We start from the raw sequence: 22,858 nt of genomic DNA, 5'->3' as shown, positions 1-22,858 counted from the left end.
TCGTTGCCTCAGCTTCTGCTAATAGACACTACCACGGAAAGCCGACCGTAACATCAATGCAGTACTCAGTGTATCCCGCGAGCACGGCTTTATCCACTTCACTCTTGCCTGTGTAGTAATAATCCTAATAGACTAGATCGCAAACAAGCTTGTATTTGTCTATTAGCTTAGATAATATTACGGATGGACCAGTAACAGGTGTCTCACCAGGCAATGTAGCTCATAGAAAACAGCCATCAGGCCCATATACCCACCACCATGCTGTAGTGGTATCGACGTTTGATTCATCGCCCGGAGCTCGTCCTCAGAGATGCGTATATTATAGTCTAAACGTTGCTAGCGTCTGCTCCCTAAAGGCCACCTGACTCAGCCCTCGAAACTTCGAAACTCACGTCTGAGAAGTCAGTACCACTCTTCGTCTAGTTCAGGCGACGAATTTCCTACGTATTTGCTCAAGGAGACATCATGGGGACGATCGGAGATGATGTCAACCCTGTAATGGATGTAGTCCTGTACTGGTGCTAATGAGACATATTAGTTCTCTAAACTACTTGCAAGACTAAAGCCTTATAGTATTACTAACTGAACAGCTTGCGGTGGTCCCAATAGTCAATACTCGTCTGCCCTAGCAAAGCTACAGTCCAGACACTGTAGAAGATGAACAAGACAATGTGGATCAAAAGATGGCCGCGATTACGTTGCGACCAGGAATAAAGAGTTAGTCTCGACTCCTTGTGAGATGCCAGGTCGGAATGACAGTTGAGACTGCCATCTTTTGGGATAAACGGCTCGCCAAGAAGCTTCTCGCGGTCTTCCTCCATGGAAAAGATTAGAGGTGAAACAGGCGTAATCCAAGTGAGATCAGCTTAGCCAGGCAAGTCAAGAACGACGCTGAAATTTTCACAGCCAGGTCTCAGTCCTACCAATTTCAAGCTCAGTCTGAAAGTCTCGTGACAGTGGGCAGTCCAAATGAGGAAGCTGACAAGACTGGTCGTCGCGGAGTATGACATTGCATTCAACCCCACCCCAACCCCCCGAAGCAGCGTCATTGTCCTGCTTCGAGAGTCTATGCACCGTCAACGAAGCTCCCCTGTCTCTGTATCAGCTATAGCTCTGCATCTATACCGATGACTATGCACAATTGCCCTTCGGACTCATGCGATCTGTTCGTAAGAATCTCGGGTTTGTGCCTTAGCTTGCGATATCAGCAAGAGACATGCTGCAGGTAGGAGAACGGGCGCATGACCGTGCGGCAATTGTACTTCACCCAGGTCAACAGTCACGCACACGCGCATTGTATCGACCAAGTGTAACCTGCATTAGCCTAAAAGCGACTTTTAAAATTACCTGCAGCAATAAACTTCTAGAGATAATTAAATACTATTTATACTATTCTTAAATGCATTTACGCAAACTTAGACGGCCCTACTAACTTACCCTTATCTTAGAACTATTAGGAGCAAATAATAATCTTTATATTACATACTAAGTAAAATATAAACTCTTTTCAAATAGAACTCTCATTCTATTAAAGTCTTTTCAATAACTTTATAGACGGCAGGCCTTTGTTACTGCTAAACGCCTACATAAGCTAGTTATTAGGTCTAAAACTCTCTAAGTCAATAGCTGGATGTGCGCTGACTTAGATGAAGGTTTTAGTAAAAATAGTTAGAGTAAGATTAATAGCATTAGAAAAGGTCAAGGTGAGGGGGGCACTTTTGTCTAATGTCTTGAGAAAGGGGGAGTTAGTAAGGGGTCCCCTAGGCAAACACTAGATTGCTATCTGCAAGTAGTTTATAATTAATTGCTAATAGGAGGAGACATAGATGCTGACGCGTGTACAGTAGAGTATTTCCATATTAGTAATAGCCTTTTCAAGTTGTCTCTCTTTTTGCTGCCCGAGACATTGCCGTACCGCTGTATCTAGGCCATCCCACCAGTATTATAGCTATCCCACCGGCGTTATATTTAGTATTCATCTATTCAAGCCTCTTGTCGTTGTATTAAAACTATTAATTTCAGCAGGCAAGCATCCTAAGTTAATTAAAGCATAGCTATATATACAGTATTACCCCGCCCAGATTTATCAATTCTCATCATTATTATTACTCCAGTCTTATTTACAGCATCAAGTACAATTGCAACTACAACACAACCTAGCCCATCTCTTGTAACTCGCATCACACAACTCCGTACACCCACCACTATGCACTTCAACTGCATTACCCTCTCCCTCGCTGCCGCCGCCTTCGTGCAGGCTGGCATCCAGTTTGATAGCGACGAAATCCCAAGGCAGTGCAACGCTGTATGCCGCCCCATCTTCAGCCTCACTCAGGCCTGCAAGGTCAACGACAATCTAGTCAACAACCTCACTAAGGACCAACTTGAGGCCCAGTGCGTCTGCACCAACAACAGCATCAACGTCGCCCAGTACGCCGCCCTATGCGCCAGCTGCACGGAACAGAACATTGAGGACGTCGGGGACGTCGGGGACCTTGATGATGGGTCTTCACTTGAGAAGCGGCTTTTGCAGTCCAAAGAAGTGCAGAAAAATACGCCAGATATCAATGACATTATGAGGACCTGCGGCTTCGCCAGCACCTTATACGTCGCTACTGCCTCCTACGCCTCCACTACGCCTTCCGTATCCGCCGCCCGCCTTAGCAACTCAGCCCACCTAACCACCACCATCACCCCAGGATCCAGCGCCAGCTACAGCTCCAGGAACAATAACAACAACAACGGCGGCAGCAGCAACGCCACCCCTACCAACGGCAACCAGGCCACCCAGACCCCTAATGCTGCCGGCATTGTCTGCCCTCAGGGTCTCGGACTAATTAGCGCCGCTGCTATTGGTGCTCTCTTGTAAAGATAATGTAGATGTATAGTGAGTGGCCTATTAGAGCAAATGGCCTACCTCCTTCTCCTAGCTATACTCTTCACCTTTACATCTACTTTCCTTTACATACAACAATTTCTTAATATTCTAGTAAAAGACATAGTGTGAATAACTAAGTGCTAAATGTCTAGTCTACGCACTCTTCCCTTAAGTTGTAGGTGCTATATAGTTTATGTGACAATGCTGTTCTAACTTTGTAGCGTAAAAATAAACTTATCTACTAGACAAACTACCTAGTCCTAAAACCTACTCTAAATACCTATACTGAAGGGTTAGACTGCAAACCTATCTGGGTCCCTGGGGCTGGGAATTTGGCTCCAATCAACTCAAGTGAACCAAAGAGAAACTGCGCATCTGCTACTGGATCTGCAGAAGCAGCTCGATCACCTTCAGGAGGTGTAGCAGGCGTTACTAACGGGGGAGGCAGAACAAGGCAGGCTCGTCCGTTAATAGATTGCATGTAATGGGCGTTGATTCCAGGAGTTGTCCAGAACAGCATTCCTTGGTCGTATCTCGACTTAATCTCAGAAAGCCTAGGATAGTTGACGCCCCAAAAAGATTGTGTCCAGTTTTCCTCTTTTAGGCTCGCCTACATTGTGTACGTTAGTCCATCATCGCTGCTTCAAAAAGTCAAAGATCCAACATACCTCATTTATGTATGCGCCCATGTCTGGGGCAAGTTTACGAAGTCCGTCGGCGTTTGGAGAGGCAACAAGGTGAACAACCGCTCTTCTCCAACCCGGATTTGCAGAGGTGTCAGCGCCGGAGCCTTGCGATTGACCCGGTGCAGTCATAAGCAATCCATATGTCCCCTCAGCCCCTCCCAATGCATCCATAATTCCAGGATCGCGAAGATGCTCGGGAGCCATAAGGCGGCTATCGTATGGGAAAATCCCGTGGTTTCTTGGTTGTTTGTTTGTCGTCGTCTCAGCCAGAGGTCCATAAGTTGTAACGAAAAAGTCTTTGTAATCGTCGAAATTATACGGTTTTGTTTGGAAAGGCTCAATGTTGGGAAACGATTGCATCTTGGTGAGAATCGGCCCCCATGCTGCATTCGCCTTGGATATTCCGGAGGCATTTCCTGGGTGGACGGCGTAGCATCTGACGTGGCTGATGTCAACGTAAATGAAAGCGCTGACGCCTAGTTTTTGTAGACCAGGCAACTCCCCCAACAGATACTGCATCGCGTCACTGAGCGGCGTTCTCCCAGTCTCAGGATCCAGCGCATCTGTTCCTGTGATTGTCGAGTTGATATACCAGTTGTAGCCAGTGATTGGAACGGCAATATGTGCCTTCCAGGTGGCCTCAACCACAACGCCGAAAGTCCCCCCTCCGCCCCCGCGGATAGCCCAGAAAAGATCTTGATGAGACACATTGTTTGCCACTCTTAGCTGGCCGTCCGCAGTAACGACTTTTGCTTCAAGCCATTGGTCAACCCCTAGGCCGTACTGGGCAGTCAAGGGACCGTAGCCGCCATTTTGACCCCAGGCTCCAGCAACAGCTACGCCAGCTGCGGATATGTTAGTTCTCCAGTCAAAGAGCCTGTTCTGGGTGCAGTCCTACCTGCTGCTCCGCTCGTGGTGAACAGTCCCGAGGGAGCGACTGCGTAGTTGAGAGCAAGGCCAGCTACGCCCGGGTGAAAAGTGACCGCAGCTTGAATTCCGTCTCTCGGTGTAATCGCATTTGGTGCCTCAACAGGGTAACGGGGACTGGTAGCGCCTTCGCTGGTTGGGGTAAACGACTCCAGAACGTTGACCTTGTTCATCAAAGACAAATCAATGACGAGGCCAGATCCCGCGTCGCTTCGGCCGAGCTGATCGTGACCCGTTGTAATGACGGAGAGCCGAATATTGTGTTCTGAAGCGAATCGTACAGCCGCTTGTACGTCAGAGACATTTTGAGCTCGTACACGATAGTTGGGAAGGCCCCCATGAATGTCGCTGCCATTTTGACGGATCACACCGGGAATGGCAGCCTCCCAGACCTCGGCAGCAGGCCAGTCATGATCTGTACTCAACTTTCGGCAACCTGCCGGCGCTGTCGTGAATGACGCATCGCCGAAGGTCAGAGCAGGCAAAGCTGCAAAATAGTGAAGTGGAAACTCTTTCCTCATTGGGAAACACAAGACGACGCAGCTAGAGAAGTAAAAAAGTGCAATGATGAAAAATCTTGATCAAAGTGATGCAGTTTAGTTATACAGATACTTAATTATAAATGCAATGCGCATACTACATATCCACTTTAATTGACACTGCCCTAATAATCTATAGTCGTATCGATTATCAAAGGAATTACACTGCAACGGAATTGTGCCAAAAGGCCAAGGCAAAGAGTAAATGGTACGGCTCAGGCCAAGTGGCGGCTCCCGTCGCAGCCCAGCCGATCCGTTCCCGAGCGGCTTGCACTCCGGTCGGCCTGCGCCTTAGGACATTTATGGTTTACCAAGACAAGCTAACTAGGAACTCGAGTCAATGCTTTAATGGTTCCTGCATTTCGTATAGCTAAACGAAAGAGAAAGCGAAAGAGAAAGAGAAATACGAAATATTTGCCAAGGTTATCAAGGATTACCTTTTTTTTTTCCGGAGCTTTTGCTTTCTCCCCCCTTATGCCGTCATCCTCAATGCGAGCAATGGATCCGAGTCATCGTTTGATTAAGCGACGCCTACTTCGGCTGCTAGTTGCAGATCTTGGAGAGGAGAAGAACTAGCTAGACCTTATTCTTTTGCTTCCAGCCAAATGTCAGACAGAGTTGGACAGGGAACTGGAGTTGCTAAACCATCGCAAAGATAGATAAGAATTGCCGCGCGTTCTCGGGTATAAGCCACGATGGCTTTCCCCCCCGAGTCATTGAGTATGAATCCACACGCACATGCTTCACGTCCCATTCGGCTAAGTCGCCCTGGTAATGAAGTGAACCGGTAGCGAAGTTCATCAGGAGTTGGAAAACCTACAGTCGAAAAAAAATCCTTGTGGTGTTTCCTACAGCGCGTCGAAAAGGTCAAACAAAATTGGCCGACGTTATATCAAGGCTGAAAGATAACTAAGCTTATCGTCAATAGCTCTGCATCGGCTTTAAAGAACTGAGACGATAGAGAACATTTCCTCACAACCCCAATACCCTCGCTGTAACTCGTCAGGTTCACTCTTCCAAATTATCAACATATTAGCCGTAGTCTAGACTAAAACCTCTTTTATTATTAGCTTGAGGGTTTGCTTATTTAATTTCCAGTGGGAAAATTGTGGTCTCCTACACTGCCCCATTAGGACCAATAGACATGTTCTTGTAATCAATTTTGATTTTTTTCTTCCGCACGGAAACTTATTTGCGCGGGCATCGCGCTTTAGGAGCGCTATGTAATGAAACGAACCCCATTTTTTTCTCGCGTTTAAAAGCCCCTGGTTGCATGCGTCGCTTTCTTAGAATCAGATTCAATCTTCTATTCGAACACGCCACTACACCATCCTTAAAAATAGCACTGCTCTCAATATATTCTACAACGTAATTCGGACTCCTTCTTCCAGCCGTCAGCCAACGGCTTCGACCTGTCTTGGGGCAGTTTGTAATTACCAACCGCCAATCAGTCCAACTGCCAAGTGATGCGCGTTTTTGTCTAACAGCTCTAGACCTCTCCAGCCATCACAGTCTCCTAGATGACACAGGCGTGGTTCTTGAAAGTCAGAACGCTTCTGCCGCTTCGTTCATCGGTACTCCTTCGATATTGATGCCTCTGCAAGCCAAAACTAGATACACCCCGGATGTCGTCGGCTTCAATCAAGATGGCGGCAACACTAGAACCAATGACTGGCTAGGCCCTCTTGGCAACTCTCCCGTTGTATATAGTCGCTCTGTGGCAATTTCAGCTCAGTACTGGCACGATAATAACCTCCTCACTGCTCGTCCTGTCCGCAATAATGCGACAGCTGCACATTTCTGCATCGCCGCTTTTCACCCGGAAACCATGGACGTTTTAGCAACGTGGGCGCCTGAGAAACAGACATTGTTATCCCCTTACGCTACTATCATGGATAACTCTATCCTGATCCCGACGGTGGAATGACACATTATTTAAGTGGAGTGTTTTGATAGCGCAATATTACCTCCTTCCGGCAGCTCCGCGACATTGACCTTACATCCTTCCTGCCTGAAGGCCACGCTGTAAAGATCAGTTACCCTGATAAGGATGAAAACGTCTGGTTCGTGTCTACGCGTCTGTATTCCTTGGGCAATATCGAAGACTCATCGATCATCGGTCATGTGGCTTCGGATGGTCTAGTGCGCACATTAAGGTTTGATGGCCAGAAAATCGAGAATTCGATTGCAGTCAACGGCAAAACAGTCGACGTCAACACTAGTCCTCTAGCATCAGAGACCAACGGCATTAATACTGAAAATATGTATGCTCTCCAGGTGGACACCAGCAGCGGGGAGATTAAAACGGCTTGGAACGAGACATAAACGGCAGGCAGCTCAGCGAAACCCGGTAAATTCTCGCGGGGGTCCAGATATACCGCCGCACTGGTCGGAGACAAGTTCGTGGTCATGACGGACAATGCCGGCATTCAGGTGAACCTAGTGGTATAACGTCAGGTTCAAAATGAGCCAGCTCGCTCAGTCGCCCTCGCGAATGTCTGTCTTGCCAATGTACCCGTCGTTGTACTTCCAGCAGTCAATGGCGTTGCGGAGGGTCTGGAGCTTGTCCATTTTCCAAGTAGTCCAAAGGGCCTTCATATTCTTATTGCCGCCGAGGGTCTGGAACACCTTCTTGGGATACCAAGCGAGGATTTCAAGACAGCGGCTCTTGTCTGCGTCCCAAGCGTTGTTGGGATTGGTACATTTGTTAATGGGCAAGTCGTCTCTGACGACCACGTAGGCTCCCCTTAAGTGCTTAGTCCTATTGAAGTGTCAGTGTATTTGGATTGTTTCCGGCTTCAGAGGAGTTCGCTTACCAGATTCTTCTTCATCCTAGTAATCGCATCATTGAGATCGTCGAGTGCGTGGTCTCTCAGCCAGAATCCCCATCCAAAACACAGACACGGCCTGGTTCTTGACACCGCCGACGAGCATGACCTCGGGAATGTCAATCTGCCCGTGTCCTTGCTGGCCAAAGGTCGAGGCCAAAATAGCCATAATTTTGACGAATCCCCGTGCTGCGACAATGGCGACCAAGCCGCGGATGGTGTCTATCGCTTCCACTGCATCGTCCGACCCGCCACTATGGAGTGGTTGGCATCAAGGTCACTCGTTTTCGGAAGGTTTACTCACGAATCTCCTGTGACCGAAACCATATACATGACGCCACTGATCCCTGCCAATGGGCCTCCGTCGGCAGCAGCAGGTGTCTCAGTAAATGCTCGCCCCACGCATTTCCCTGATTCCTATTAACGCCGTGCAAAAACCAGGTATCTCAAGGCCATCTATATGGCCTTAGGTTCTTAGGGCTTGTTGAGCTACCACACCTCCTCACCCTCATTTTCCGAGGCTTAAGCTCTGGCAAGGGTGTATCGGATGGCGCGGCAAGATGGGCCTACTTTTAATTCTCGAATTCTCAATGCAACCGACCGCGCGCTTTACGACCCCTCAAGGCCTTGGGCATCCACTGGGAGACGAAGAACGGCCTTTTGGTACCACGGCCAGTACGTCTTCTCGATCCACCTCTTGAGGTGTTGCAAGACGCACACGCACACGACCTGGTAGACCCCGAGGACCCTGGTCGTTGAGCCGATGGCCTGGCTCGTCCACAGAGTCTGTACCTCAAGCTAGCCCAAACACCCCAAAGAACGAGAAAACGGAACACCCACAACGCCGTTATCATTCGTCGTACTAGCAACAAAGACCCACTCCTGGCCTTGGATGATGATGCCAGGGATGACACCCTTTTATCCACGAACTTAACCAGCAGTTACTGTCTGCTGTAACACCTTGATAAATACCATGACACTCTATCTGCAGGTCAACTCGTCAGTTCAATCAGCTACCAGCTTGAAATCCAATGCATAGGCTCCGCCCCATTTGGCAAACCCCGCCAACCTATTCCCTAGCATACCCTATATTGTGGTGGACTCTTCAGCCTTCTTGGCCCGGGGGCACGTACTTACCCTTTGGTTTAACTCTTCAACTTACAACAACTGACAACTAATACAATGCCTCTGTTTTCGTATTTCATGCCACACCAGTCCTTTATTTTAGCCTCTTGCCCGTGTTTTTCGGCTGGCGATTACAGTTGGATGGAGGTAGATAGGATACCAGTCGGTGATAAATCGAGGGGGCGAGCGGCTGGCTGCACGAAACATTGAAATAAGAACCGTGAAAACAGCTAGAGCCACCTATTAAGGTTTTAATTGACGCTAGATTAAAGTTGAAACTAGGCTTTAACGAGTTACACACGTTTTAGCGTTTTTTCAGATGCAGTTGCACACTGGAAAATTTATTCACCTGAAAAGGGAATAAAGGGACACACTAATATTATCTCCTGCAGCTTTTTTACGGTTACATAGTGCAAAATTGCAACGAATGAGTCCTTTTCCAGCAGAATTAGTAAACTATGCTGTATCTATCTAAGTTTTTTTTGCAGCTATTTGCTCCTACCCTGCGCTTATCATAATTAATGCGCTGTCTCTTGCTGCGTAAAGGAAGGAGGTCTCGTTATTTAAGTCTATTTATATTGGTTTTTTTCTTTAACATTAAGTCTAAATTATGATGGCTAGATAGAAAAGGCATTACGTGAACTGGACAATCAGCTACAAGGCATGATTGCCGACGCGTTGCGACAGCTCAACTCAGCACGTCAAGTGGCTGATGTACTGACCGCCAGAAACGGCCCAGATACCAACAATATTAACTCCAACCTCCTCCAAATCCTTGTCCACGTGTGGCGAGACAAGCCAAGCTCGCAAGGTCCGTGTATCCTTCATTTGCTACACCGTTACAAAACTGTCCAGTCTACTGCTGTTAGGACATAATATCACACAGCCCGCCGCTGAATAAGTCCGGCTTCAAGTAGAGTCTACGAGGAGGAAGAAGACTAAAAGGCGGCTGGGTATCTTTTGAATATTGCGTATTTGGAGTGGGCTGTGTACGGCCTAACAATGCAAATAAGCACCATCGTCGCCACGTCCGGCCAGGCTCTAAGTCAATGACAGGACTCAGGCTCGCGTCTGCAGTTCGTGGGAACGGCTGCTTGTTGCTGTTCATCCACCCCTCAGGAGTCTTTTCTGGCACGGTGTATGGCTACCCGTTTCCTTCTGCAAGGGGATGAACCATGAAACGCAGTCGCTGTATGCATATTTGGCACCGAGCATGTTATGTGGACTCGGTGTGCGACGTGCCGGGAGCGATACCTTTGGCGAGAACGCGGATGACGCGATTCGATGTGGTCCACTGCTCTGCGGAGAAAAACATGGCAGTCGAGGACCCATCAAACTCGGCAAGAAAACATCTAACATGCTACTGCTCTTGGATGGCAGGAATCCTGGTTGCAACAAGACTCAACTGTGGTGCATGCATCTCAAAGGGCTACCGTGCCTTGGCGATAGGGCTGAAGTTGATAATATCCAGTCATCGAGAGAGGACGGCCTAGCGGCGCTCTTCAGGGCTCGGGATCGGAGCCATAGTCTTAGGCGAGGGCTGTGCTTGCGGGCTGGCACAGGAAGGTGACAATTGGAGACTCGCAGTGGAGGGATCTTCTTCATCTACAGGGAAATACATTGTTAGTAGTTTACTGCAAAGTCGGGCAAACAAGAGAGGGACTGGACAGGAGATACGCTGACGTTTGCTCTCGGAATGTCGGGTGGGCATCAGAGTCATAGGCGCTTACCGCGGGTAGTATACATGGTGGTTGGTTCCCAGGGAAAAGACAGCAACAGTTGCGATCACAGCCAGAGAGAGAACCTTTAGGGGGTTTCATCCAAATGGGGTTGACAGGCTTGGTTTCGGTCTGGGCAGCTGCGATGTTGTCGGGTGAAGGACCGGCGGGAGAGGTATCATTCGGTGGCGGGAGTCTTGTCTTAGCCTGGAGGCAAGTGAACCAGGCGTGGGCCTGGCTTTCACGGCTCGTTGTGTAGCTTCCACCGTAGATCTCCTCTGTGCTGAGTCAGAAGTTTACAGTCCTGTCGTGATTTCTGTCACGTCCGAAGAAAACAACCAAGGGAGTGATGGACTGAGAGCCAACGCGAAAATAAGCAGCCAACGCATCAAGATGGCAAAGTGGTCCCATGGTATCCCATTTGTCAACAATGAACCCATGCAAATTAGACTGAAAGAAAAACGGGAAAATTGACTGGCTTGCATAGTATTTCCAATACTAACACCGGATGGTCTCGACTTCACTTTTATTCTTCGCATGTCGTCGGATGTCGCTCGTCAACTTACTTGGCTGCGTTCGTATATTCTGTTCCTATTCTCCACCGTCTGTCGACAGTCAATATTGGATGCAAGGGCTACCTCGCCGTCCATATTACCAGCTAGATCGTCGATTGACGCAGCGCAGCTAGATACTTCGTGGTGTCCCTCTTAGGACAGGCTTGTCGTGACGACTCGTGGCCTTGATCTGATAGACCGCCGGAAAGACCGAGAATATGGAACAGCGGGGAATATGAAGTGCAGGGGGCCAGATCCATGATTTTTGCCCAGCATTCGCAGAGTTGGCATGCCACATCTTGGGCGCTGTCTCCCCTGTTCCGCCCCGATTTGAAGGTGACCACTCGTTTGTCAAATACGTGGGAAGTTTGACGTGTAATCATTTTCAAATTAAATCTTGATACTAAACCTAATAGCCTTGATTGATATTCATGATTTTGACTAGGTTCTTAGCATCACTTGTGTATAGTACAGTAGATCAAGTCCCATACTGACTCATGGTGCAGAGGGGTCTATCCCTTACAGATACGCTAGTTTTCCCTCTCAGTAGCTCTTAGTAACTCTCACTCCAGTAAAGCGGATCTTTTTAAACCTCTAGCCGTAAAGAGTTCATCGTATAGCTCCCTTCCTAAATCCAATTTACTGTAGCCTGCGATGTATAATCCACACAGTAATCTTAGATTTTATCTCCTTCCCTAATAGGCAAAATGTGACCTCTAGGATCTACATCAATATGCCTTATAATATTGATCTGCTGAGAATTAACCCTAGCTAGCTAAGTGTAATAACTTGTAGCTATTAAAACATATGTTAGTCAGTTAAACATTAATGTTCTATAAATGCATAATAAGTCAAGTAGATAACTACAATCCTAATAATTGTCCTGATTTAGAATTATTTAATGGACTTGGAGCAATTGTAAAGTTATCTTCTATCTTCCTCCCTTTTCGCCAACTTAGTTTCTCTCTGTCCAATTTTCTCAAGATTCACTTCCTAAAATCCAACCTTAAGGATTCCAATTATGCATCTGTCTATAGTTATCTTAGCGCTTTCTGCTACTAGGTGAGTTTCTTCTTACACGTCTTCTTAGTAGGATACAGTAGCTAACTTTTATATTACTGCAGAGCTATTGCTGACTTGCATACCCACGCTCTTTGTGTAGCAAGGGGCGGCGACGACTTTGAAGCCACTGAGTGTGCATGCGAACTCTACAAAACTCGCAATACTGGAAACAAGCCGTGGGATAGCTGCCCTGATTGCTTCTACAACCCAGTGCGTTTCGGTCACTTTTCCACTTCAAATCAGCCCACACTAATAACAGATCAGATTTCAGGCGTCTGTCACTCCGGGAACAGGCGTATTGGCGGTGATGAGGTAATTCTTTTAGTCCATCTAAGATACTATAAGAATACAACTAACAGTCGTTTTCCTTTTACTTTCAAGTTTGAACACTACTGCAGCAAGAGGTGCGGTGCCCAAGGTAGCCGGGCAAACTAGGGAGCCATCACGCTGTCTGTCCAGGGCTGGGATTGATCGATGAGTATTGCCTGTAGTAAAAGTCTTTTGACCTGACCTGGAGCTGCGGGATCTCTGTCACTAGTGGTAACTATGCGGTCCTAAAAAGAGAGTAATGTTCGCATTGGCAAGGGAGAGAACGCCAATGCAGTCCGTAGTCGTGTGGGTGTAGAATCCATCAGGGCAGGTAATCAATAGCAATGGAGCGCAGCCAGTCCTGATTAAACCACCAATATTGTGACGATGCGATGCGATGATGCCCTGGAGAGCGGTCGAGGATGCTGCGAGGAACAGCGATGTTAAGCACTCGACGCAAACGTCACCGTGACCGGCTCGAGGCCCTCGCTAACCTGTTGTTCAAGCAGCCGGATCCGCCGTGCACGTTGCGCACTTCCTGCAGCGTCCGTGTCGGCCGCTGGAGTGTCAACTCTGCCTTCTCCACGTCGCCAGCAAGTCTGCCTCGTGATTTTGCTGCGGTGTTGGCGCTGCTTCCTGAGCCGGGTCGTAGTTTTCCAGGAACTTGGCCTTGGCCAATTCGCCCTTTTGTTCGGTCAGACGAGATTCGGCATTGGCGCAAAGGCTGGTCAGTACTTGGATCACATCCGAGGTGGAACACTGCGCTCGTGCGAGGAAAGCTACGTTTTCTTCAAGCAGGGTTCGTTATTCTCGGCACCATCTGTCGTATTTCCGCCAGCTTCTTATATCGCTGTTCCCATAAACTGGTAACTGGGTCCGACGAGGCACTCTTGACTCCGCCCGGTTGCGTCACAGGTTCAAGTTGTGCTGAGGGATCAATCATTGCTAGTCGGTGACCTCGAAGCCAAGGCTGGACGCCAATGTTCTCCTCCACAAGCCGACGTCGGGATCGAAGGGCAGCTTCTGATTCGATACGAGAAACGAGGCAATGATGAATACGAAGACACCACAGTCAATTTCGTTGCTTTGCAAGGGGCATGGGCGCCGCCTGATTCTGCTGTGATACCGAGAGTTCGCCAGAAGAAGAAGCTTAAGATAGCCACTGAGTAGTTGCTGGGCTTCTCGGCCCCAAAGGGTGGATCGGTACGAGTTGTAAAAGTCGATGTTGACGGCAGCACGGCCCTGATTCTCAAAGACAGCGAGATCTACGACAACGAGCCCCCCATGATTCCTCTCGAGATTAAGGAGTAAAAACATAGTAGAACTGCTCCAGACGAATCCTGCGACGCGTGTGGAAGGTTCGTGGTTTTATCGTAGCATCCGGTCTCACTTGATGGAGTCCACGTAAGCTATGCCCGGCGTGGTGTCGCAGACGGCCTCGATAGCACTTTTTAACTAGTCGCCCTGTACGATGGTTCCAGGAGCAATGACTTCGGCCAAGTCCCTGAATTGATCATCGTCCTCGGGCGAGTGGGATTGCTTGGATCGGACTATGGTCGTGGACACGATACAGTCTTCCTCAATGTTTCTCCCTTGAAGACGTGACGCTCAGAGCCGGTGATGACGGTTTGACCAAAGTTCCGGCGAGACAACCTTCGTCTTCAGCAGTTTGGTAGGCGATGGTGGCGAGTTGGGAGACGTTGCTGCCATTGCCTGGGCCGAGGAATGGACCGGGATCAGGCGAAGGCTGAGGTGCGCTTTCCACCCCAGCTGTTGCGGTTTCTCCTGTCATTCCCCCCCTCTCCCGCACCAACAGTTATTTTGCTGAACCATCTTTCTTCATTCCTTGCGCCCGCGCCTGCGCCCACTTCGCCTCAGGGATCCAGGAATACCTCTCCTAATGGCTAATGCGGCGGCACGAGCTTGTACGAGTGCACCTAACCCCTCCCTTTCGGAAACTGCTGCTCCTCAAATGGCTACTGCGGAAAGAGTACCGACCACTGCCGCAACGGCTGTCAGCTTTCGTACGGCCTACGTACCGATATTTCGAGTGATGCGATTTATGGAACAGGGAATGGAAAGACGTGCGCCGGATCCGGCCTTGGAAACTGTTGTTCCAGCGGAGGCTACTGTGGAAGCACCGAAGCTCATTGCTGTCAGGGGTGATAAGTTGCGATTCACGCTGTTCCTTGCGTCACGTCACGTAATGGTTGCTGGACCTCCTGCTAACGTCGTCTTCTCCTCAGTCAGAAAAATTCGTCAAGCGGCTGCCTCACAGCCAACATCCCCTCCATCAACGGGACTTGTGGTTCAGGTAATGGATGTCTCACATGTTCTGTCGGTCCTTTTGACGGCTCATGTTGAAGCTCTGTCGGCTTTTGCGGAAAGACCAGATCCCATTGCGGGACGGGATGGTAAGTGATATGCTTTATCCTCTCTTACACTTCCAAACACTTACTTCAATATCAGTCAACGCGTCTCTAGACGTTGTAATTGGTAGACGGACTTGTTCGTGCCATGGACTCTTTCGCTTCTTATGATATATGTAAAGAAAGAATCAGAGTTTATAGGATCACTTTCTAGGTTTGAATTTTACATTTTAGTTGTTGTTAGGGAAAAAGGAGCATTCTCCATACCTCAAGCTCTTTGGGCAGGTCAGGTTAAACTAGCAATTAAGTCAACATACCCACTTTCGGACACCCCCCACATGCGGACACCCAAAAATGCCTCATTTCCCCCTCATCACCACCACCCTCCTCCAACTTCAACCCATCACAACATTATCCTACCTTATCCAAATGGGCTCATTTTTTCAGCATACCTTCTTTTAGGTATTATGACCCAATATACCGAAGATCAGCTTCAACAGGCTCTTGAGGCTATCAGTCGTGGCCAGGCTATTAAGAGTGCATCTCGCGAGTATGGGATCCCTCGAACAACGATATATCGACGCATGACTGGTGCCCAGTCAAGGGTTATTGCCTTTGCAGATCTCCAGAGGCTTTCCCCTGACCAGGAGGCTAAGCTGGCTGAATGGGTGCGAATCCAGCATGCCCTTGGCCTTGCTCCAACTCATCAGCAGGTGAAGGTATTCGCAGAAAGGATCCTTCATGCTATGGGGGACACAGAGCCTATAGGTAAAGGATGGATCCAAGCCTTCCTCAAGAGAAACCCATCTATCAAGGTCCAGAGAAGTCGCCCTATTGACTCCAGACGTATTAATGGGGCATCTACTGAGGTCATCAGGGAATGGTTCAAACTCCTCGCCATACCAGAGGTCCAGGGCATTAAACCAGCCAATAGATATAACATGGATGAGACTGGTATCCTTGAGGGCCAGGGATCTAATGGGCTGGTGCTGGGCATGTCTGAGACGAAGTCTGTTCGCAAGAAACAGCCTGGATCAAGGGCATGGGTATCCATCATCGAATGCATCTCTGCCCTGGGCCAGAGGCTTCATCCCCTCATTATATACAAGGGCAAGACAGTCCAGCAGCAGTGGTTTCCTCTGGATCTTGGCCCTTATGAAGGATGGCTATTTACAGCAACGGAAAATGGCTGGACAACAGATGCTACTGCAGTTGAATGGCTGCAGAAGGCCTTCATCCCTCAGACTGTCCCTCAGGGCAAGGATAACAAGAAGGAGGCTAGACTATTGATCCTGGATGGGCATGGGAGTCATACAACGACAGACTTTATGTGGTTATGCTATATAAACAACATCCATCTACTATTCTTACCGCCACACACCTCCCATGTCCTCCAGCCACTTGATCAAGCAGTCTTTAGCCCTCTCAAGGCAGCCTATAGGAAGGAGCTTGGATACCTTAGTCAATGGAATGACTCTACTATTGTAGGCAAGAGGAACTTCTTAGGCTGTTATTATAAGGCTGCCCTTGCAGGTATGACGATCAAGAACATCAGAAGTGGTTGGAAATGGACAGGGTTATGGCCTGTCTCTATGGCGAAGCCTCTGATGAGCTCCCTCCTACTCCCAACAACACCAAAGCCATCAGCATCGTCAGATCAGGTCAGCAAAGGGCAGTCTAGAGGCAAGGAAGGCAGGGAAGCTGAAGGATGGGCATCTGCGTCGTCTGCAGTGGTATGGTCGACGCCAAGGAAGATGAAGGACCTGGCTGGCCAACTGAAGCTATTCACAGAGCTGGACAATGACGCCAGTACTCAACGCCTCCTTTTTATGAAGGTGAAAAAAGGCTTCAACGAGAAGGCCTATGAGCTGGCTACTGCCCAGCACAAGCTGGAGCTTCTGCAGGCCCAAGTGACTAATACTACAGTCAGAAAGAGGAAGGCAGTCCAGCTGGATCCTAACACCAAGTTTGCCACTATCTCAGACGTGCAGAAGGCGCAGGTTGAGGCTGGTGAAAAAGAGGATACTGCAGGTGAATCCAGCGAGTCTGATTTACCTAGTGAAGCTGAAGACTGTATTGTAGTGGCATCTAGAAGAGGGCAGTAATTAAGTGAAAATAGTGGTGATGTTGGAGATGGCTTCATTTTTTGGGTGTCCGCATGTGGGGGGTGTCCGAAAGTGGGTATGTTGACTTATAGTAGTTAATCTACAGTCATTTGCCCTATTTGACAGCTTGCTGGCCTATCTATGGATTGCACGGGTAGTTGGGTGAGTTTCCGTAGGCCTTGCGTCCCTTCAGGAGGTTAGCCCGGGCTTCTTCGGGCCCACAAATAGGGATATGCTGGAAGCCACCCAGGCGGATATCTTGGCTGGCGACATTCTGAAGCCGCTGGATGTCTGCGGGATCCGTCATGCTCTTGGCAGGGTCCATGAAGTTCCTCCCATTGTTCTTCTTGTACGTGTTCACGGCTCTGTAGTCCGGGGTTAGTGTCCATCTCATCGCTCTGCCGCCTGGGATAACAACTCACCCAATTATCAGGTCGTCAACTGTCACTTTTCCCCACCTGTCCTGCCCGGGTTCCTTGAGTTCGTCAATGCCCTTGAGGATCTTGAAGAAGTTCCGGTTGCGCGGCAGCAAGCACAGCCGGGGGTTCGCGTGGGGGCAGCCCTTAGGCTCGTCGTCGACCCCGGCAAGGATGTACGAGTGGCCGTTAGGACAGCGCCAGCCAGCGTTGTACTTGTCCGCCCGCTCCTCGAAGTACTTGGTCGCGTCGATGACGCAGCTGTCGCCAAAGTCGAGAATGAAGGGGGTGGGTCGGTCAGCGGCCCAGAGGACTGGGATGGCGAGCGCGTAGAAGGCACGCTCGATGTATTTGCTGTCCTCCCAGCTCTTGGTGTACTCACCGGTGTAGCCGCTGGCCGGCTGGTCCTCCTCGCCTTGTATCATCTTGCCGTCGGAGACTAGGGCGCTGAGCAGCTTGACGCTCTCAGGTGAGCCGTTGAAGATCTGGGCGACCAGTCGGTTGACCTGCGCCTTCCAGTTGGTGATGATCTTATCAAAGATGTCGTTGAAGGCGATTTCCTCCCGCGCTGAGGACGCCGAGTCGAGAGCGTCTTTGGCGATAGAGAAAGCGGTGCCCACCATGGTGATGGTGCCGGCCTCCCAGGCAGCCCTTCTGTCTCCGCCTGTTGCGCCGGAGAAGTATTTCATGCTCGCCAAGGCGCTCCCAAAGAACCTTGGGACCGCTGCTGTAAGCGGGATAGGCATCAGTGTCAAGAAGAGGTCGAATATCTTGGAATCGTCGTCCGGCTTCGGGGCGAAAGTCTCGATAAAGGTATCCTTCCGGCGAGCAAGTGAGTTGCCCGTGGACTCCAGAGAGTAGTAGTAGTTCCTAAGGATCTACAAAGCAATGCTTGTTCAGCCATACATGCCTGGTACTGCTCGGCTGGAAAGTAAGTGCTTACCGTGTGGATCTCAGCAAGCCCGTTCCAGAGCTCGTACGCGCACGCGCCGGTTTTGCGCTCTGGGTTCGTCTCTGGCGTGTTGTGTGCGGCACACTGCATGACTCCACAGGACGAGGCCTGACCTAGGTCATTGCATCTCTGTTGGCATGACGGTCAGCACGGTAAGCTAAATACTTGCCCAAGTTGCCGGCGTCGGGCACCCTTTGGAATGGTACCGTGACTTTGGTGTAAGTGATGGTCTGGTAGGTGGGGTATCTACATACCGGCCTTGAAGGTGCGCGCAGGTAGGAAGCGATATGCTCACTAAAGTCCTCTTTACCCCCTTCCTTGAAGTCACAGCCCTGCCACCGGCGAACGATATCGGTCCAGCCGCTCTTGCAGTCCAGAGCATCCCACCGCGCTTTGGGTGTCATCTTGGTGTTGTCGCCGACGGCGTCATGGGTACACTGCTTGTCGACCCAGGTGCCGGTCCGTGCCGAAGGGTTGCAGGTTGCGCTCTCACCCATGCGCACGTTGGCCTTGATGGAGGCCCAGCTGAGACCAAGGTTGATGCCATCGGGGAGAAGTTTCGGGGGGTCGTGAAACTTGACAAGATCGACGGCCCAGTCGATGGTGCCGCCCATGTTGTAGCGCTTGTACATCTGCGTACGTGAATCCTTGAGGCTGTCGTCCATATAGGCCACCCAGAGGTCGCCGTCAACCATGATGCGCGAGTTGCTCTCAGCGTCAAGCCAGGACCGGCCCTTAATCTCGTCAATCTCGGCGTTGCTTATGTAGCCAGCTGTATCGGTGCAGCGTCCCTTACGGGCATATGAGGTGAGACGGTCGCCTGTGTATAAGCAGTTGGGACCAGTGCAGGACGGATTTGCCATCTGAAAGCTGCGACCATAGCTGCTAACGCCGACAAGCACCTTGTTGGACGGCACGCCCGCCTTGGTTATCATAACCTGATGACAAGTTAGCAAGCAAGAACTGAGGCGTTTGGGGGAGAAAATTAGAGGAGAGGAGAGTAAAGTAGACGCACCAGAGTGTTCATTGTCTCAGTCCGGTTCACGTGGCTGCGTAGGCAGTTACCCGTCGGGCATCCAGGCGTAGCCCACTTGTTTCCAGCATCCCACTGGCCGTGCAGGTCGTAGGTCATGTAGACAATGTAATCAAGTAGCTCAGACATGGCCTTGATGGGAAACTGTTTGAGATACCAGTGAGAGGCCGGGGCTGCGATCGATAGCGACTTGTCCTTCGGCAGCTTGGCCCGCAGTCTGGACAGTAGACGTAGGTAGTTCAAGGCCTCGGAGGGGTCACCCTCCGGCACGCCTTCACCGAGATTGGGGGCCGACGGATACTCCCAGTCAATGTCGAGCCCGTCCAGGCCATTGTCAACCACATACTTGACTAGGTTGTCTGCCAGCTTCTCGCGATTCTCAGGCTTGACGCCGTTGCGGAAAATATGATAGAACGGCACCTCGGCCGAGAAGACCCAGCCGCCAAAGGAGATGATTCGCTTGGGCCCGCGCAGCTTCTTGAACTGCTGGAACTGGAACTCGGCTAGTTCGTCTTCATGATAGACGTTGAAGTTGTCGTCAATCATGCCAAACGCAAAGTGAACATGCGTGAACGATGGGTCGATCTGGGTAGCGTCCATGTTGAGGCAGTTTCGGCCTAGGTTGAATCCCTCGAAGTAACCGAGCTTGATGAACTGCGCTGGCGGGCCGCTCTGGACGATGCTCATTCCGCAGTTGGAAATGCAGCCGTACGTGTTCTTCTTGGCTGTGCCAGGGGGGCCGGTGTTAGTGTCGATGCAAAAGTCTTCGGTCGTGCCACATTGGCCCCACTGGGTGGTGTGTCAGTGTCAGTTATTCCTCTGCCTCTGGATGCAGGGTAGATAGGTAGACATAAGATACAGACAGAAACCACTCACAATGTTGCAGCACGAGTTGAGCGGACATTGGTTCATCTTGGCCCAGTCTCGCGAGGTTGATCCGCTCGGCTTGGTCGAGCCGGGTTTCTGGGGGCCGCAGACCGCATTGGCGATAGGAGCAGGAAATGGCGGCGTGCCTTCGCTCAGACAGATCCAGTTGTCGGGCCAGAAGCCGTTCTCGCATCCGTTCCAGCCTGTAATCACCCTGGTGTTAAAAATTTACAACGATGCAGTATGACAGATATCTGGTGGTAGGATACCTGGCTGTATGTGGACAGCAGAGCACCTCCCACCACTCTGAAGAGATGCAGAAGAAAGAGACTGAAGAAGGAAATGCAAGCAAAAGAAATGATGAAGACAAAGTTTGGGAGCTATAATGACGGATAACACATACCCCAGGTCTCCTTGTTGAGCTTCTCGAGCTCGTCGACAGTCAAGCCATTAGCAGCCGCCACCTTGGCGCAGAAGTCGCCGTCTTGGATCTTGTAGGCAAAGCAGGATCCGTCTGCGTTCTTCTTTGGTCGTAGGTCGGGGAGCTTTCCGGGCGTGCAGCAGACGTGCTGGCCTGGCTGAAGCGTCGCGCATAAGCCGGACTTGGTGTTGTATTGGTAGAACTGCGCTGCAGTAAGACCGCCGCCGCACCGCGTCACCAGCTTGCTGCAGTCGTCACCTTCGTCCACTTTCTGGGTTCGGCACGATCCGTCCGGGTTGGGCTGTGGTGTTGTTGGTTTGGGAAGAGACCCGGCGGAGCAGCAGATCAGCTGGCCCGGTTGCAGCGTCGAGCACAGGGTCGACTTGGGGTTGTACTTGTAAAGGTCCGCCGCCGTCATACCGCCGCCACAGCGCGTCACTAACTTGCCGCAGTCGTCGCCACTCTTGACGTCGATGGTGCGGCAGTCGGCTCGGGCGAGGAGCAGGCCCCGGACTGCCGGCGACGTCACGTTCTTCCTGTCGGTCGAGTTACTCAGGCCAACCCGGGCGCCGCTGGAAAGCGTCAGGGCGGTGTTGGAGTCAACCATGTCGATGGGCTCAGGATCGACGTCAAAGACCTCTGGGTACGAGGATGTGTCGACACACTGGCCATTGGACCACCTGGCGACGGCGTTGTGTACTGTGGTAAAGTCCGGGGTGGAGGCAGCGATGAGGCCGAAGATCTGGTCACCACTGCGACCGTCGCATGCCTGGATCAGGGCTGCCTTTTCGTCGGCGATTCCGGGCCCGAAGAGAACGGCGAGAAGGTAATCGAAGAAGGTTCCGGCTACGCTGGGGTTCAGCAGGTTCGCTCCGACATAAACTCCAACGGTCACATCGGAAGCAGTGGCGAACAGAATGGTTCGGTTTGCGGCCCGGCTGATGACGTTTTGGAGGTAGCTCTGCAGGTGCTCAACCGGCTGGCTCGCGACTAGACCGCCGGTCTCGTTCTCAGACCCGGCTGGGGTCCAAGCCATTATGGGGGCAATGTCCTCGGTCCCACCCGAGGCCGGAGGGTCCACCGGGCCGGCGTAGAAGTCATTGGCGAAGACGTTGCAGGCCCGGATAGGCTGCTTCTCCGTGACGGGGATCGTAACGGAGAAGTCGAGCACTAGGGGCTTCTTGCAGGCCTGCAGCTGACCGAACTCGCCCACGGTGGTCCAGTTGGCCGGGTCGGGTCCGGACACAACGCAAGTGGTCGGGCAGAGGTCCTGCTGTGATATGGCGCCACGGTAGAAGAGAGAGCCCACAAGGGGCAGAAAATAGCGTTGGCCGGCCCGAACCATGGTGTGCTATGCTGCTGACGGGGGGTTGGATGATAAATGGAACAGCTCCCTAGAGAGGGAACAAAATGAGAGACTGGAGTGAAAGACTTGAATGAGAGACCAGAATGAGAGACTGCAACAAAAGAATAAAAAGATTGTACGCAACTAGCTACTCATGGTAGAAAAGTTGCTTTGTTTTTGGGATGGACAACTTTTTGGCTTGCTGTGACTGCTTGCTACTTATTTGTACATCACTTGACTCTGACCTACCGTTGTTCTTCCGGTCTTCCTGTCTTCCTGTCCGAACCGAGCCGGAACTATGCTGCGTTGCTCCGCCTGCTAGCCAAGGCATTTGTTTTCAAGGTGATTCCATTTCGAGGACAACAGGTTGGCTCCCCGCCCTCGCTTCGCTTCGCTTAGCACCTCATCGGGCAGGTTCTTCGCCGGCCAAGCGCCGAATTTTGAAAGCGTGAAATGTCTTGATGCATCAAATGCGTGAATAGCCCCATCGCAATTAGAAAAGAGAAGGTCCCGATTCTTGTCGAACCACGATGGATCTTTCAATAATTTGCTGTGCCGTCGGTAGAAGTACCATTTTCTGTCTTTGCTGTCATGTCGTTGCTGTTGGGCTCTCATCTCACGTGCATATGCAACGGGTAAAGGAAGTTCACGAGGTTGATTCAGGGTTCTGACCATTTGCTATCAGTCGGCACAATAGCCGCCGGCTTAACCTGAGCCGAGAAGC

General features: G+C 50.6%; 7 protein-coding genes across 7 annotated transcripts; 3 read left to right on the top strand and 4 right to left on the bottom strand.

The window, feature by feature from the left end:
- Positions 1 to 2,206: 2,206 nt before the first annotated feature.
- On the top strand, positions 2,207 to 3,123 carry CH63R_13443 (CAP22 protein; the record flags this gene model as incomplete). The annotated part of the gene is made up of 2 exons (XM_018308417.1): positions 2,207 to 2,812; positions 3,100 to 3,123. 2 exons carry the CDS (start codon positions 2,207 to 2,209, stop codon positions 3,121 to 3,123), a joined length of 630 nt encoding a protein of 209 aa, XP_018152834.1.
- Positions 3,124 to 3,510: 387 nt separating this feature from the next.
- Positions 3,511 to 4,664, bottom strand: CH63R_13442 (Isoamyl alcohol oxidase; the record flags this gene model as incomplete). The annotated part of the gene is made up of 2 exons (XM_018308416.1): positions 3,511 to 4,409; positions 4,463 to 4,664. The coding sequence occupies 2 exons, from the start codon at positions 4,662 to 4,664 to the stop codon at positions 3,511 to 3,513; spliced, it is 1,101 nt and encodes a 366-aa protein (XP_018152833.1).
- Positions 4,665 to 5,725: 1,061 nt separating this feature from the next.
- On the top strand, positions 5,726 to 7,355 carry CH63R_13441 (uncharacterized protein; the record flags this gene model as incomplete). Its single annotated transcript, XM_018308415.1, has 3 exons — positions 5,726 to 5,750; positions 6,524 to 6,948; positions 7,011 to 7,355. 3 exons carry the CDS (start codon positions 5,726 to 5,728, stop codon positions 7,353 to 7,355), a joined length of 795 nt encoding a protein of 264 aa, XP_018152832.1.
- Positions 7,356 to 7,508: 153 nt separating this feature from the next.
- Positions 7,509 to 8,191, bottom strand: CH63R_13440 (uncharacterized protein; the record flags this gene model as incomplete). The annotated part of the gene is made up of 3 exons (XM_018308414.1): positions 7,509 to 7,791; positions 7,933 to 8,112; positions 8,163 to 8,191. The coding sequence occupies 3 exons, from the start codon at positions 8,189 to 8,191 to the stop codon at positions 7,509 to 7,511; spliced, it is 492 nt and encodes a 163-aa protein (XP_018152831.1).
- Positions 8,192 to 13,066: 4,875 nt separating this feature from the next.
- Positions 13,067 to 13,796, top strand: CH63R_13439 (uncharacterized protein; the record flags this gene model as incomplete). The annotated part of the gene is made up of 3 exons (XM_018308413.1): positions 13,067 to 13,223; positions 13,279 to 13,425; positions 13,576 to 13,796. The coding sequence occupies 3 exons, from the start codon at positions 13,067 to 13,069 to the stop codon at positions 13,794 to 13,796; spliced, it is 525 nt and encodes a 174-aa protein (XP_018152830.1).
- A 285-nt stretch (positions 13,797 to 14,081) lies between these two features.
- CH63R_13438 (uncharacterized protein) lies at positions 14,082 to 14,418 on the bottom strand (the record flags this gene model as incomplete). The annotated part of the gene is made up of 2 exons (XM_018308412.1): positions 14,082 to 14,218; positions 14,280 to 14,418. 2 exons carry the CDS (start codon positions 14,416 to 14,418, stop codon positions 14,082 to 14,084), a joined length of 276 nt encoding a protein of 91 aa, XP_018152829.1.
- A 2,821-nt stretch (positions 14,419 to 17,239) lies between these two features.
- CH63R_13437 (Chitinase) lies at positions 17,240 to 22,134 on the bottom strand (the record flags this gene model as incomplete). The annotated part of the gene is made up of 7 exons (XM_018308411.1): positions 17,240 to 17,465; positions 17,523 to 18,394; positions 18,460 to 18,597; positions 18,723 to 19,406; positions 19,484 to 20,290; positions 20,378 to 20,571; positions 20,772 to 22,134. 7 exons carry the CDS (start codon positions 22,132 to 22,134, stop codon positions 17,240 to 17,242), a joined length of 4,284 nt encoding a protein of 1,427 aa, XP_018152828.1.
- Positions 22,135 to 22,858: the final 724 nt, after the last annotated feature.

The sequence above is a fragment of the Colletotrichum higginsianum genome, chromosome 9 (genome assembly GCF_001672515.1).
Source record: "Colletotrichum higginsianum IMI 349063 chromosome 9, whole genome shotgun sequence".
NCBI classification, from domain to species: domain Eukaryota; kingdom Fungi; phylum Ascomycota; class Sordariomycetes; order Glomerellales; family Glomerellaceae; genus Colletotrichum; species Colletotrichum higginsianum.
The sequence above is the reverse complement of the archived record's forward strand: the minus strand, read 5'-3'. Positions and strand labels throughout refer to the sequence as shown.